General features: G+C 45.3%; 1 protein-coding gene across 2 annotated transcripts in view; it reads right to left on the reverse strand.

The window, feature by feature from the left end:
- Positions 1–4,120: 4,120 nt before the first annotated feature.
- Positions 4,121–13,452, reverse strand: part of Dgkg (diacylglycerol kinase gamma) — a 192,616-nt gene continuing 183,284 nt past the window's right edge. For both annotated transcript variants that reach the window (XM_055625066.1, XM_055625065.1), the window contains one exon: positions 4,121–7,140. In XM_055625066.1, coding sequence (XP_055481041.1) covers positions 7,042–7,140 — 99 coding nt within the window. In that variant the 3' untranslated portion in view covers positions 4,121–7,041. The remainder of the gene's footprint in view (positions 7,141–13,452) is intronic.

The following is a 13,452-nucleotide window of genomic DNA, read 5'->3' on the forward strand; positions in this document are numbered from 1 at the left end:
TACAACGCTCATTTAATTAATATCTCCTAGCTACAGTCTTCTTTGCACCCCTCCCTCCCCATGAGACTTAGAGTCTTACTGGCAAGCAAGTGCCTTGATTTCATGTACCTGCTTTTGCACCTCCATATTCCAGGACCAAGCAGGTTCACTGCGGCTCTGTCTAAGGGACCTGGGCTAGCAGACATGGCTGTCTTGTGAAGAATGAGGTGCTAGTGATAGGAAAATGCTCAGTAGGTTAAGCATGTAGTTTCCCAACCGCCTTGGCTTTCTGCATCCCTTTCTCCTTAGAGATGCCCACGAAGAAAGATGTTTCTCTGCTTTCTGAGCACTTTGGATCTTCCTAGTAGATCACTTGGCATTTGAAAGGCAGCCTGCCATTCTGTTCCTCTGGAACGCAGATGGCTCAGCCCACACCTATCACCAATGAGGATCGCATGCAGAGCCCCCCTTTGGGAAGCTCCCTAAACTACCCCAGCACCATTCCCCACACTGGCTGGTCACTCTGGACAGTGACACTCAAGCCTGAGAAGATGGCTGTTCTCCACTGACAGAGCCAAACAAAAGTATAATTAGGTGGGTTCTGGGTCCCACTATGGTAGGACCTGAAGACACTGAGGATTAGGGGTTGACTGCCAACTGGATTGCAAGGATGAGGTTCGGGGGAATCTAGCTGTCCATGGAGGCTGTTAGGTTTAAAGGTGAACTTTTTCAGTAGGTTGGGATTAGATGGCTGTACAAAGGTTGAATAGATAGGGTGTCAGTCTTCAGTGTCATATTACTTCAGAATACTAGTTGAGTTGAAAACACTTCAGTAAGAATGATAGGGGCACAAAAACCTGTGGGAGACCATAGGTTTTGACGAAGATAGACATATGTCAAGTCCTTGCTCTACTGTTATCTGTGGGACAAAGAATTTTTCCTTCCTTTGCACCAATTCTCTGTTTTGTGACATAAGTCCCATGTCCACATTTAGACCACTTTGAGCATTAAAAGGGATAATGATTCCAAGAGTCAGTTCTCCGTCTCCACCTTGGGATCAAGCTTGATTATTGAGCCAGCAAGATGGCTCAGTGGGTAAAAGTCTTTGCCAGGCAAGCCTCACAATCTGAGTTTCATCTCTAGAACCCAAGGTGGAGGCGGAGAACTGACCCCTGAAAGTGGCTCTCTGAGCAACTCATGCTCAAGCCCTGCCACACACAGAGAGTCAGCTAGCAGCTCTTCCTGTCATTACAGCTCTTCCCTGTCATTACAGCCTGACAAAGGTCTGACCAGCAGACTTTCAAGCTACTAAACTGGGTCCAGTGAGAATGTGATAACGAAGTCTTCATTAGTCTTGTCTGTCTTTCTTTCTTTGGTTTGTTTGTTTGAGGCAGGCTCACGGTGTAGCTTTGGCTGGCCTTGAGCTCACAGGCGTCTGCTGCTTTTGTGTGCACCTACCACACCTGACAGTCTCCTTTGGTCTTAATGACATAGTCTACTCCTAAGGGACTATCAGAGCTGCCAAGAGTGCTCACAGTCCTCATCAGCTGACCTCCATGGGGACAAGGTATCAGACCAGTCCTGTCACCTCTAAGTCTGGTCTGACTGGTTAGTGTCCACTGATGTAGAAGTAACTCTTGGAATCATTTTTCATCCTTTTAGAAAATACAGAAAATAAAGGATTCCAAGAAATGTTTATCAGAAGGCCTTAATCGATCTCCCCTCCCCCCTTTTTTTTCTTTTCTTCCCCCACTCACATTTCCTCCTCTAACCTACCTGGATCTGATTTAGCATTGACGCCTACTGAATAGTTTGAGCAGCTTTTGAAGGGGGAAAGGGAGAGGGATTATATCTTGCTTCTAAACCAACCAAGACGAGGGTTCTTTCTCTAAGAACAGGGATATGTTCACGCCCTCTTAAGGTTGTCCTCTCTGGAGTACTTTTCCCTCTGTACAGTCTTCAGAGGTGATTTTGTTCTCTGAGCCACACAAATGCTGGCGACTCTTTGACTTGATCCCCTCTTTAAAACTCATCTCCAGTCCCTTCCACACTTGAGAGGCAAAGTGTCCAGATCCTTGATTTCTTGTGTATATAATAACAATAAACATGGACACTATCAGAGAAGAGACAAGGGATCCCTACTTGGTGCCCTGTGCAACCAGTTACTCAGGAGGATCATCTGAGCCAAGTTCAAGGCCAGTCTTGGCAACATGGTAAGAATCATCATACATTCCCACATGAAAAAAAAAAAAAAAGCAAAAACTATTTATAAACAGACAAACAAAGAAAAACCATCTTAAAAGATAGAAACTTCTTTTCCTAGAAAAGCACTTTGGAGGCTATTACTTCAGAAAATGATCACTTCTGTGTTCGTTTGAGAACAATAAAAACTAGTTTTCTACCTGATAGGCTCGGGTCATATAGAAGGGGAGGAGTTCCTCCCTTATCAGTGGACTAGTGGAGGGGCATAAGGGGAGAAGAGGGAGGATGGGATTGGGAGGAGAGGAGGGAGGGGGCCCACAGCCGGATACAAAGTGAATAAATTATAATAAATAATAATAAAAAAATTAAAAACTAGTTTTCTTAGGGGACAGAAAACTCCATGGTTTACTGTTCGTTTGCTCATTTATCTATTTATTTAATATATGTAAGTGCTGCGGTGGTTTGAATGAGATGGCTCCCAGGGACTCAAGTGTTTGGATGTTCAATAGAACTATCTGAAAAGGATTAGGTGTGGCTTGTTGCTGGAGGTGTGTCTCTGGGGGTGGGTTCTGAGGTTTCAAAAGCCCACACTAAGCCCAGTCTGTCTGTCTCTGTCTCTCTCTGTCTCCAACTTGCAGATTAGATGTACGCTCTCCGTGTAACTAATATGAGCTTCTTGCCCGCGTGTGCATCACATTCTTGCTTGGTGCCCTCAGCGGCATCAGTGGGAGACGGACCCCGTAGACCGGTGGTGTGGAGGGCTGTGAGCCGCTGGGAACTGAACCTGGGTCCCCTGCCGGAGTGGAAATGTTCATAACTGCTGAGTCATCTCTCTAGCCCATGTCCCCTCCCACCCCCGTCAGAATTTCTCAAACCCTCTCCATGTATTTCTTAGAAGATAGCCAGTACTTGAACAGAAAGCTCTTTTTTTGTTTGTTTCTTTATGGAACATTAAAATTGTTGCTATACGTATATTTGTATATTTGCGTATCTGTGAGTATATCTGTGTGATGTGTGTGTGCGCTCACATGCCATAATGTTTACACAGGGGTCGGAGAGCAACTCCGCAGTCGGTTTTCCCCCTTGACCTTTATGTAGGTCCCAGGGATCAAAGTCAGGTATGAGGCTTGCACAGCACGTGGTTTTTGTTTTTGTTTTCCTACGGAACAATCTCCTTTCATAAAACATTTTAGGAATACTAGCGTTTTGCGAGTGATAGTCTAAAAAGTTACAGCCTCAGAGAGGGTGTAAAGTCTCAGACTAGAGGCGTGGACTAGATTTAGACTAGACTAGATGGGAACACTTGAAGTTACGCTCGCACGCTAGCTCGCATGCTAGCTCGCTCGCTCGCTCGCTCGCTTGCACTGATTTCTGTTGCACCTTGGAGCTCTGAGCTGAGCATGACTGTGTGGTTTTCCTCCCTAGGGAGCTGGTGGGCTCTTCCTTCCCTTCCTGTGCCCTGTCACTTCTTTTAAGGCTGACATCAGACACACACTTGCTTGAGAATGTTGAGGTGGAGGCCTTTGATGCAGGGGTCTGGGGGTTTAGGTCCTGCCTGTCGCTAGGACTCCGTGCTTTTGTGGATCTTGGTTGTGGTAGTGCATGGAAGGCACAGCCCAGCTGGAATAAAAGATAGCCCAGAGTTTTGTCTAAGGGAAGAGGGGATCTAGAGATGGGAAAAGCTGATGTAATTATTTTTGGCAGGAGTTGGAACCAAAGCAGCAGGAGAGTAAGTTTTCAGATTCTCTGGCAAAGCAACTTTCTAATCTGTCACTGAGTATGTGTAAAAAAAGCGATTAGTAGGTCTCTATATTTATCATGATTACTCACAAATATGTAATTTACATAATATATACAGCACATTAAGTACTATGTCACCTTATGTAATGTTCTATATGTATAGTATATAGATGAATGTTATGTAACGCCAGTCTGGAGGCTCTCGCAGGCTCTGCCAAGTAGTTCCTAATTTATTTGGCAATTTTAACCTATTTTTTTCCCCATCTGTAGAATGAACTCTCCTGAGAGGAGTTGGTCTGTGACCCGAATGTAATCATCCTACAAATTCTGTCTCCATTCCCAAATCGCTGGGGAAACTCCCCCCCCACCAAAGGCGACAACAAGGTACACCAAAGGTTTCCGCTTTCATTGTTTTTTTTTTTTTTTTTTTTTTTTTATTGCTACTGGGGCGGAAGCATGGAGGCAAGTGAGAACGTGTCTGCTGCGTGGAAGGAATCTGTGCAGCCTAAGACAGAAGGGACCAGGCTCTCCCCTGACCGTAGCTTTAAGAAGCTGACTGAACACGAGGAAGCCCTATTCTCCTCCGTCCAGTGGAGATCATAATGCTTTGTTGGCTCACCTCAGAGCCTGGCGTGAGGGCCACTAGGTTGAAGCACTACACAGTAAGAAACCACAGTCATGGCGCTTAAAAGACGATTTGTAAGGTCAGCTTAAACAACAACACAAGACTTACTAAGATTAGCAAACCAGAAGAGCAATGCCGTGGGGTTTTACACTCTGTGCCTCTGAAAAGGGCTTGGTCTCAGTCTCTGCAGGGCCCCGTCAAGAGACCTGTGAGTCTCTGGGAATCCGATTCACCTACTGATGGTGCTGTAACCTTGGGGGGTCGGAGCCAGAACATATTCAAACACTTCTGTAAATGTGTTAGCATCAATGGTCCTGAAGTTGAACCTGCTTCAGCATTTCAGAATCAAGTGGCTTCCAAGACAGTATCTGCTGTTAATGGGGAGCTTGTCTGTCGTGTCACCAAGCATCCCATAAATACGTTCTTTGGGTGGCCTGGGCTTTCCCTCGTCAGCAGAAGCATGTTTGGTTGGGCAGGCTGGTTCCAAACCTCAGTCCTAGATGCTGGATGGTCGCTTCCTTCAGAGGTGGGCTCAGTGGCTACACAGTCTTCATATTCCCTGCCTTGTCCGTTGTAAGATTGGAGGCAGCTCGGTGGATGACGTGAACTGGGCCTAGGTTTCCTCTTGAGAAATTTGAGACAGAGATGAAGGTCTCGGTGGGCCTGGGGGCCGAGGCAAAGGTTGCTTTCTACCAGTGATGCTCTATGTGGAGTCCCCCCTGCCCTCCCCGGGAGAGGAAAGGGAATGCTGGCACCGTCTGACTGAAGCCCACTGAGTGTGCCCGAGACTGCTCTGTCCTAGTTGGCAACATCCTACAGAAGGTAACTTTTCACTGAAGTCACAGCTGAAGCCAGGAATGTTTCCAAGGCAAGATCTGGTGACCTAACAAAGTGACATGGTGGTTCAATCAACTGATCAGTTTGGTGCCATCTGCCAACATCAGGCCAGCTTTTCTCCAGGTAGGAAAAGCCATAGAGAACTTGGGAATTAGTATAAGGGTTCCCCCTCCCCTTTTCTCATGTGGGCACAGGCCATATGATGGTTCCTCCATCACCACCTGGATCCAAGCGGAAGCACTTCTTGCTGAGCAGAAATGACTCTCTTCCCAGATGCGGGTTCTTTTGCTTATTAGCAATCTTCTTAGCAACGTTCACAGTTAAATCTCATTAGCCAAGATACCATGGAGAAGTCTTTTAGCTACAACTCAGTTTCCTTATCAACCCACGGGGGAAGGAGGCTTAAACAGTGTTTCATGGTTGCTCTCTGATCTAGAACATTCTCGTAAACCTTGAAACCAGCCAGGGAAATGTGTCTTCACGAGCAAATGATGGTGGGAGAGTAGGGGTCTTCTTCTTCTTTTTTTTTTTTTCTTTCCCACGTTCTGTTCCCACACTATGTTTATTTCTAATCAGGAAAAGTCCAGCAATAAATAAATATATATTATATATAAACATATATGCCACATATATACATATATAAGACCATCGGAGGGTCCTTCTGTCACACTGTGAAAGTGGGAAGTGCAAAGAAAGAGGGAATCCCTGACAGGCTGGTTTTCCCAGCAACGCCCCTTCCCCCATCCCCATCATCTCCAGGGCTTGGGATTCAAAAAAAAACACACACTTTGGCTTTCCGTGGTAGTGAGGGGAAGGGAGTACTAGGAGTGTGTGTGTGTGTGTGTGTGTTTTCTTTCCATTTTACACAATATTATGACACCAACTTGAAAAATAAAGTCCATTTTCTCAGCTTTCCCTCCCAAGTGTTCATAGGAACTATGAAAATAAATACCACATCTCAAGTATGCTGCCCAGGCAGCCCTGTTTGCTCTCTAAGCAAACAGCCACCAAGAGATGCTCCAGGAAGCGAACAAGTGCCCATGGACAGCAGAGACCCGAGAATGGAAACAGCTTTCCACAGCTTCTTGGCTTTCCTCTGCAAGTGAGGGGAGGGGCCGTTGCTTGAAGGACAACGAAGAGACCATCCTGTGCTCACCGAGCCCTGCCAAGGATTTTGCTTGGAGAGCTGTAGGCTGTTTTGTTTTTGTACAGAAGGACTTTTGTGCAAGGTTTCTGGGTTGGAGCTCCTTCCCCTGACCACATCCGATCTCACTGTAGGCAGGAAACCTACAGCCTGGAGACTGACGGGAGTGGGGAGGGAAAAGGAAGACTTCTCCTTCAGGCTCAAAGTCTACCCGAGGCCTGCGGGAATGTGGAAGTTGAAGTTGCTGTATGAGCCAACCCATCCTGGTGGGCCCTGAGTCCATTCAAAATATTTCATGGGTATTGGCTCTGTTGGGAGTGGATCCATTTTCAAAACAGGTAGACTATATGGCAGGATGACATTTTCCCCCAGAAGTGTGGCTTTGCTTCCTCTGGTCACAGGTGTGCGCATGTGTGCGTGCGTGCGTTGTGTATGTGCGTGTGCTTGTGTGTGTGTGTGTGTATCCATAGATTCTTCTTTCCTTTCCTGGTAGAGCTGGTGTTTGGCACGCTGTTTAGTCTTTGGAACGGCTTTTCCTCCTCAGTGAAAAAAAGCTGCTCTTCTGGGGAGGCCCCATCATCATAGGCGCCTGGTTTTTGTGAGTGATTTTAATCTGAAATAAAGAAACAGAAACCAGTCAGAGGTAACACACCAGCCGGTAACCTGAGGGAGAGCAAGCTGTGGCGCAGAACGAAGGCCAGTTTGCACTCACAGGAGCCCCACGCAGGACAACTGTCCTTGAACAGTTTCAAAATTGGCAACTTGACCCTGACTGGGCCTGGAGTTTGGCACTGCTGGAAGCGAGGGGCGGAAACACCGGGGAGAGACAGGTGTGAGCTTCCCACGTGGTGATCAGCTCGCACCTGTCTTGTGTCCTTGCTATTCATAGACTGTCAGAATGTCACAGCTAGAGGAAGCCTCAGGAACCTTCCCGTTCACCACACTGGAGGATGGATGAGGAAGAGCAGCCCAGAGCTCTGCAGGGGACTCAGCTTAGTCTAAGGTCACAGGGTGGGGTTCCGGCATATTCTCCACGTTCCCAGCCCGGATTCCAGTCCAGGTGGCAGACATATGTCAACCAGCTGACCTGGAGGCTTCAGTTTAACCTCTGGCCAATAACCTTCATGTGGACCATTGCCAAATGAGCCTCTTAGGCATGTCTCCTTTTCTTACACTCTGAGTCAACCCTATTTTCACAACTAAACTTTTTATTACTTTAAAAAATTTTAAAGTTTATGACTTTAATCTGTAAACATCCCATTAATTATAGACATGGCTTTGAAATGCTTAATCCCTATCTGAATGTGGCCTGGTGATGCCCCCACACGATTAATCTGCATTATCGTTCCATCGACATTTACGAAGTATGATAGATGCTCAGAGTGGGTGGCTGATATGGGAACAGGAAGTACTCAGGATTCAAAGACTTGGGTGTGGGGCCGTGTACTTCTATTTCCTTGGTTCAGAACTTTGGACAAATAATTTATCACTCAGAGAACAGTGCTTGCCAGACTTCAAAGTGAGGATAACATTGATACTATTTCTTTACACAGAGGTCATATGACACGCTGTCAATGTGAGCCCATTGTAAGCTGCAAAGCGGGAGGGAATGGCTAGGTGTTACACTGGAGAGATAGAGAATAGATGCCAAAGGAAACGGAACCTGGAAGCCCACAGTTCTAAGAACCCAGTCTTGTAGTTTTTAACCATACTATTGAAAGTGACAGTGTGACCACAGAGGAAAAAAAAAAATAGAGCTGTGGAAGAGAAAACCCATCATTTTAAATTCATTTTTAATTTTAAATTAATGTAGGATGAGCCAAGGCGTTCTAAAAAAGAACAAGGAAGGTCTGATAAGAATGAGGAGGCACCTTATGATGTGACAGTGAGGAAAAGAAGAAAGAGAAGGCAGGGGGCAGAGGAACCGTATACGAACAGGCTGGGCTGAGGGCAAAGGATGAGGAACGTGGAAGACTGTGGACAGTTGGTTGATATAGGGCTTTAAAGGGGATGACAAGACCGGGTCCCTGGGAGGTAACCAGAAACCATAAAACATGGCTGAAAAACAAGATGAAGAAAAAGGAACGAGGGCAATTACTTAGCAGCCGTCATCAGAGTGTGCTAGAGTGCAATGTTTGGCTAGGAACGCACCACTGTAAGTCAGGCTCAAGTTCAGAAGGCTCCAAGAACTGGGATGAAAAAGAAGGAAGCGAAAGACAGTGAAAACTCCCTATCTGGGTGTTAGAGCTGGAGTGGCCGGCCCATTGGCTTTCACCAGCCTGGAGATGGTGAAGAGACAAATATGCTCTTCTGCCAGAGGAGCAGATCAAACCCCATTTTGTATTGTGTGCCAGATGGCAGCCGTTATGTGTGTCCCAGCATTGATGGAGGTGAGGCACAGACGGGGACTCTAACTGTCCCTCTCCAGGGCCTGCAATCCAGCATGCTAAAATGGGAGAGATCTGTGACATAGGCTTCAGAACAAACTTCTCATTCTTGAGCTCACAAGCTCATTCGAGGAAGACTCTTGAGTCCTTCCTTTGATATCCCTGAGCTGCCTGGATGCCTGGCTGGGAGAATGTGCTGGGGAAGAGGAACCAGCCCAGAGAAAAGAGCATTTTCCTGGCATTCGGAGATGGCTGTGTTTGGGGAAGTGGGTGGCAGCTGTGTGCTAGGCTTCTTTCTTTTTCTTCCTCCGCCTCTCACTGAACCTAAGTACTTGCCTGATAGCATCTCTAGGGCTAATGAAGCAAAACTCAAATCTCTTAGCCCTGGCTGGCCTAGAACTCTCTCATGTAGCCTAGGTTAGATTCATGGTGATCCTCCTTCATCTCCATCCTGAGAGCTGGGATTCCAGGTGGGGCTCTGCCACATCCAGTTTTTTTTTCTGCAATTTTAACAAACGTGCCAGTAGGGCAAGTGTTGGGAATGTCTCTTATACATGATAATATGGTGATGTTTGAGGATTTTATTACTACGGATTACCGACATGTGTGAAATCGTATCCTCATGTTGAGTCAAAGAGATGTCAGTCCTTTAGCCCTAAGTTAGGAGAGTGCTGTGGGCAGAAGTAGTCAAGAGTCCACAGAGGAGATAGTCTGCAGTACTTGGACCCATTTTTTTTCAACTCTGACCGAAAGGGCATCCTACGTTTCTGTAGTTAGAGTTCAAACTCAACTGGTAACTGGGCTGCCAATTAAGCCTCTGTGATTGACAACTAGACAGACAGAGGCTGGGCTCCCCTGGTAAATGTTCTGCTCCACGACACGGAGAACCGACCCAGTACTCCTGAGTCAGAGTTCAAATTTCGTGAGACCATAACAGCTTGTGCATTTTCCTTTAAATGGAGCAAAGTTCTCCCTTCCACTCCCATTACAGACTGGCTTTGCACTATCAGTTTCTCAAACAATTCCAACAAGTTTCATCACTTCAAAAGAAGCAATACATGGAGGGAGCCCCTCCTGGAGGTTGCCATCTAAGAGCAAATGAAGTGCAAACCCTTCCTAAAATCACATGGGATTTTAGGCCTGCCCAGGCCTGCTCAGACTCGTGAGGTCTGAAATGGTCTCTGTAACAATTGAGAAGTTATGTTCGAGAAGGTAATGTTCTTTCAGAATGTCTTCAAGTAGTCAGGGAAGGGGCAGGGATGGAGTCAGGGATTGTATTACCATCGTTTAAATTTTAGATGTTTCTGGGTGCTCCGAGATCTTGAAATCCTCTTGCAGGGGAGTTTTCTGACATGAGAGGCCTTTGTGACAGAAGCAGTCAATGACCACCTTGGCAGAGTCTAGAATCACTGTGTCCTGATTATGTTAATCAAGGAGGTGAGACCTGCATATCGTGGGGGAGGGGGAAGGCACCAGAGCCTGGCTGGGATCCTGTGCTATACAAAAGGAGAAAAGGAGCTGAGCAGAGCTGTGCGTTCATCTCTTTTTCCTGACGGTAGATGCCGTGTGAACAGTTGTTTCAAGTTCCTGCTGCCTTGCCTGTAGCCTTGAACTTCGAGCCAAACCAAATCCTTTTTCCCCAAAGTTGATTCCGTTAAAACATTTCATAGCAACAGAGAAACAAACTAAGACAGGCTTGAAATGCAGCAGGAACAGCCAGGCTCTGCAGAGTGGGGCTGACTCTCGGTAGGGGAAGTTTAACTCGGAGTTTGGTCCCTGAACCTGCAGCGTCAGCATCTCCCTGGAATGTGTCAGCAGGTCCAGTGCTTAGGCATCAAGACCCTGCTGGATTAGAACTCTGAGAAGTGCTCCAGTCACATGAATTTTAACCCCTAACCCCAGTTATTCAAACATTTACTCAAGCCATTGGATTGTTAGAATAAACTGGGGTCATTTTCAACTTAATGATTTAGCTGTTATCTAGCTTTAGAAGAACACTTTTTGTTTTGTTTTTTAAAATGTAGCTTTTTGAGTCTCATGTAACCCAGGCTGGCCTCAAACTCAGCATGTAGCCAACAATTACCCAGAGCTTGTGATCCTCCTGCCTCCACCTCCCTAGTGCTGGGATTATAGCGGGAGCAAGGTAGTGAAGCATGAGGTCCCATTTTCCAGCACTGTGTAAGGCAAACGTTCTTAACAGATAGACCTTTTATGTAAGCATACACGTTTCTCTATATAAACAGGTTACCTGCTCCTTTTTAAGAATTTGCAAAACAATTTAAAAGTTTAGAAATCACACAGATAACAACTTCTTTTCTTGGTATACTGCTTTAGTTTCTTTCCCACACTTGCATATTTTGACTTAGATTGAAATCAGGATCTAAATCTGCGGTGTTTTATTTCGTATTATTTTGCCAGCGCTTTAGTGTCCTCCATAATTAATTTTAAAATTAAAGCTTAACTTTAAGTAATTAATTTATCTTAGTGCTGGAGAGTGAATTCCGGGCTTTGCATGTGTTAGAAAACATTTGTCCACTGCACTATACCTCCAGCCCTTAAAATTTTATTGATTTTTTTTAAAAAATTTGTTTTGTGTCTTGAGACAGGGTTTCTCTGTGTAGTCTTGGCTGTCCTGGAATCGCTTGCCAGGGATCTGCCTGCCTCTGCCTCCCAGAGTGCTGGGACTAAAGGCGTGCACCCCAGGCCAGGCTTACATTGTATTTTCAATATCTAAAAATTATTCCATTTGATGAATATCTTGTAGCTTATTTAAAACCTTTCAACAGGGGTGGTGAGATGGCCCAGTGGTTACGAACACTTGTGGCTCTTGCCGAGGACCTGGGTTCAGTTCCCGGGACCCACATGATGGCCCACAACCCTCTGTAACCCCCTTTCCAGGTGACCTGGTATAAGATCGACTTTACCCTAAATGTTGGGCTTTCATGAAAATTACATTTTTTTTGTTATGCCGCATGGAGGAGAAACTCATATTCTTACGCGCCTGTCTCTCTATTTTTAAGATCCATTTATTTTTACTTTATGTTTCTGAGTGTCCTGCCTGTGTGTCTGCCTACCATGTATATTAAGTACTCACAAGGCATGGACAGGGCCTTGGATCTCCCGCAGCTGGAGTTATCGACCATTGGGAGCCACATGTGGGCGCTGGAACCAAGCCTGGGTCCTCTGGCAAGTGCTCTTAACTGATGATCCGGCCACGGTTCTTTCTGACACATGGCTCAAGGTGCATTCCAGAGAAGCTGGGCCAGCTCATTCTCCCATCTCGCTGAGTGTAGGACCTTACCACACTCTTGACAGAAGCAAATATTTTCTTAAACTTACTCGGCATGTGAAGAATTACACGATGTTCTCGCTGTCTTAATTTGAAAAAAAAAAAAATTATTCCTTAAAAAGAAATTGTGTTATCATATACTGCTCCATAGGCGTAGCCTGTGGCATCTGTGGCCATTTGTCTGTCCATTCTTACAAGGTCAGGACTTTTTTCTACTGGATTCTAAGTGTTGGTTTCCTTTCATAGTATAGAAACTAGCCTGTTCTATTGTAAGCATCTTGTCATTAGATCTTTAAATATATAAATTTCTGATTTTTTTTGTTGGATTCTGTTGATGGTTCTTATGTACTAGGCTGGCCTCAAACTCTCTAGACAAGGATGTAGACAAGGATAATCTTGAACTCCTGATCTTACTGCCTCCACTTCTCAAGTGTTGGATCTATGTAGTGCTGGGGAATCTAACTCAGGGCTCTTTTCATTTACCACCCTACCAACTGGGCTACATTTTCAACTCCTCTGCATTGACTCTATTTGTAGAGCTTGAAATTCACTGTTAGCTAAAAAAAGGTCACTTTTTCATAGGATTACTTGATTTGTTGCTGTTTAACTTCTTGAGTTCTTTGTATATTCTGGATATTAGCCCTCTGTCGGATATAGGGTTGGTGAAGATCCTTTCCCAGTCCACAGGCAGTTGTCTTGTTCTGATGACAGTGTGCTTTGCTTTACAGAAGCTTTTTAATTTCATGAGGTCCCATTTGTCGATTGTTGATCTTAGAGCCTGTGTTGTTGGTGTACTGTTCAGGAAAGTTGTCTCCTGTGCAAATGAGTTCAAGGCTCTTCCCCACTTTTTCTTCTAACCAGTTTAGTGTGTCTGGTTTTATGCTGAGGTCTTTGATCCACTTGAACTTTAGTTCTGGACAGGGTGATAAATATGCATCTATTTGCATTTCTCTACATGTAGACATCCAGTTAGACCAGCACCATTTGTTGAAGATGCTATCTTTTCTACATTGTATGGTTTTGGCTTCTTTGTCAAAAATCAAATATCTGTAGGTGTGTGGGTTTATTTCTGGGTCTTCTATTCAATTCCATTGATCCACCATTCTGTTTCTATGCCATTACCAAGCAGTTTTTATTACTATTGCTCTGTAGTACAGCTTGAGATCAGGGATGGAGATACCTCCACACGATCTGGGCACAGGAATCTTTTCTGAGACTGATACTCCAACCAAGGCCATGTATAGAAATA

Source organism: Psammomys obesus, unplaced genomic scaffold (genome assembly GCF_907164565.1).
Source record: "Psammomys obesus unplaced genomic scaffold, mPsaObe1.curated_primary_1811, whole genome shotgun sequence".
NCBI lineage: Eukaryota > Metazoa > Chordata > Mammalia > Rodentia > Muridae > Psammomys > Psammomys obesus.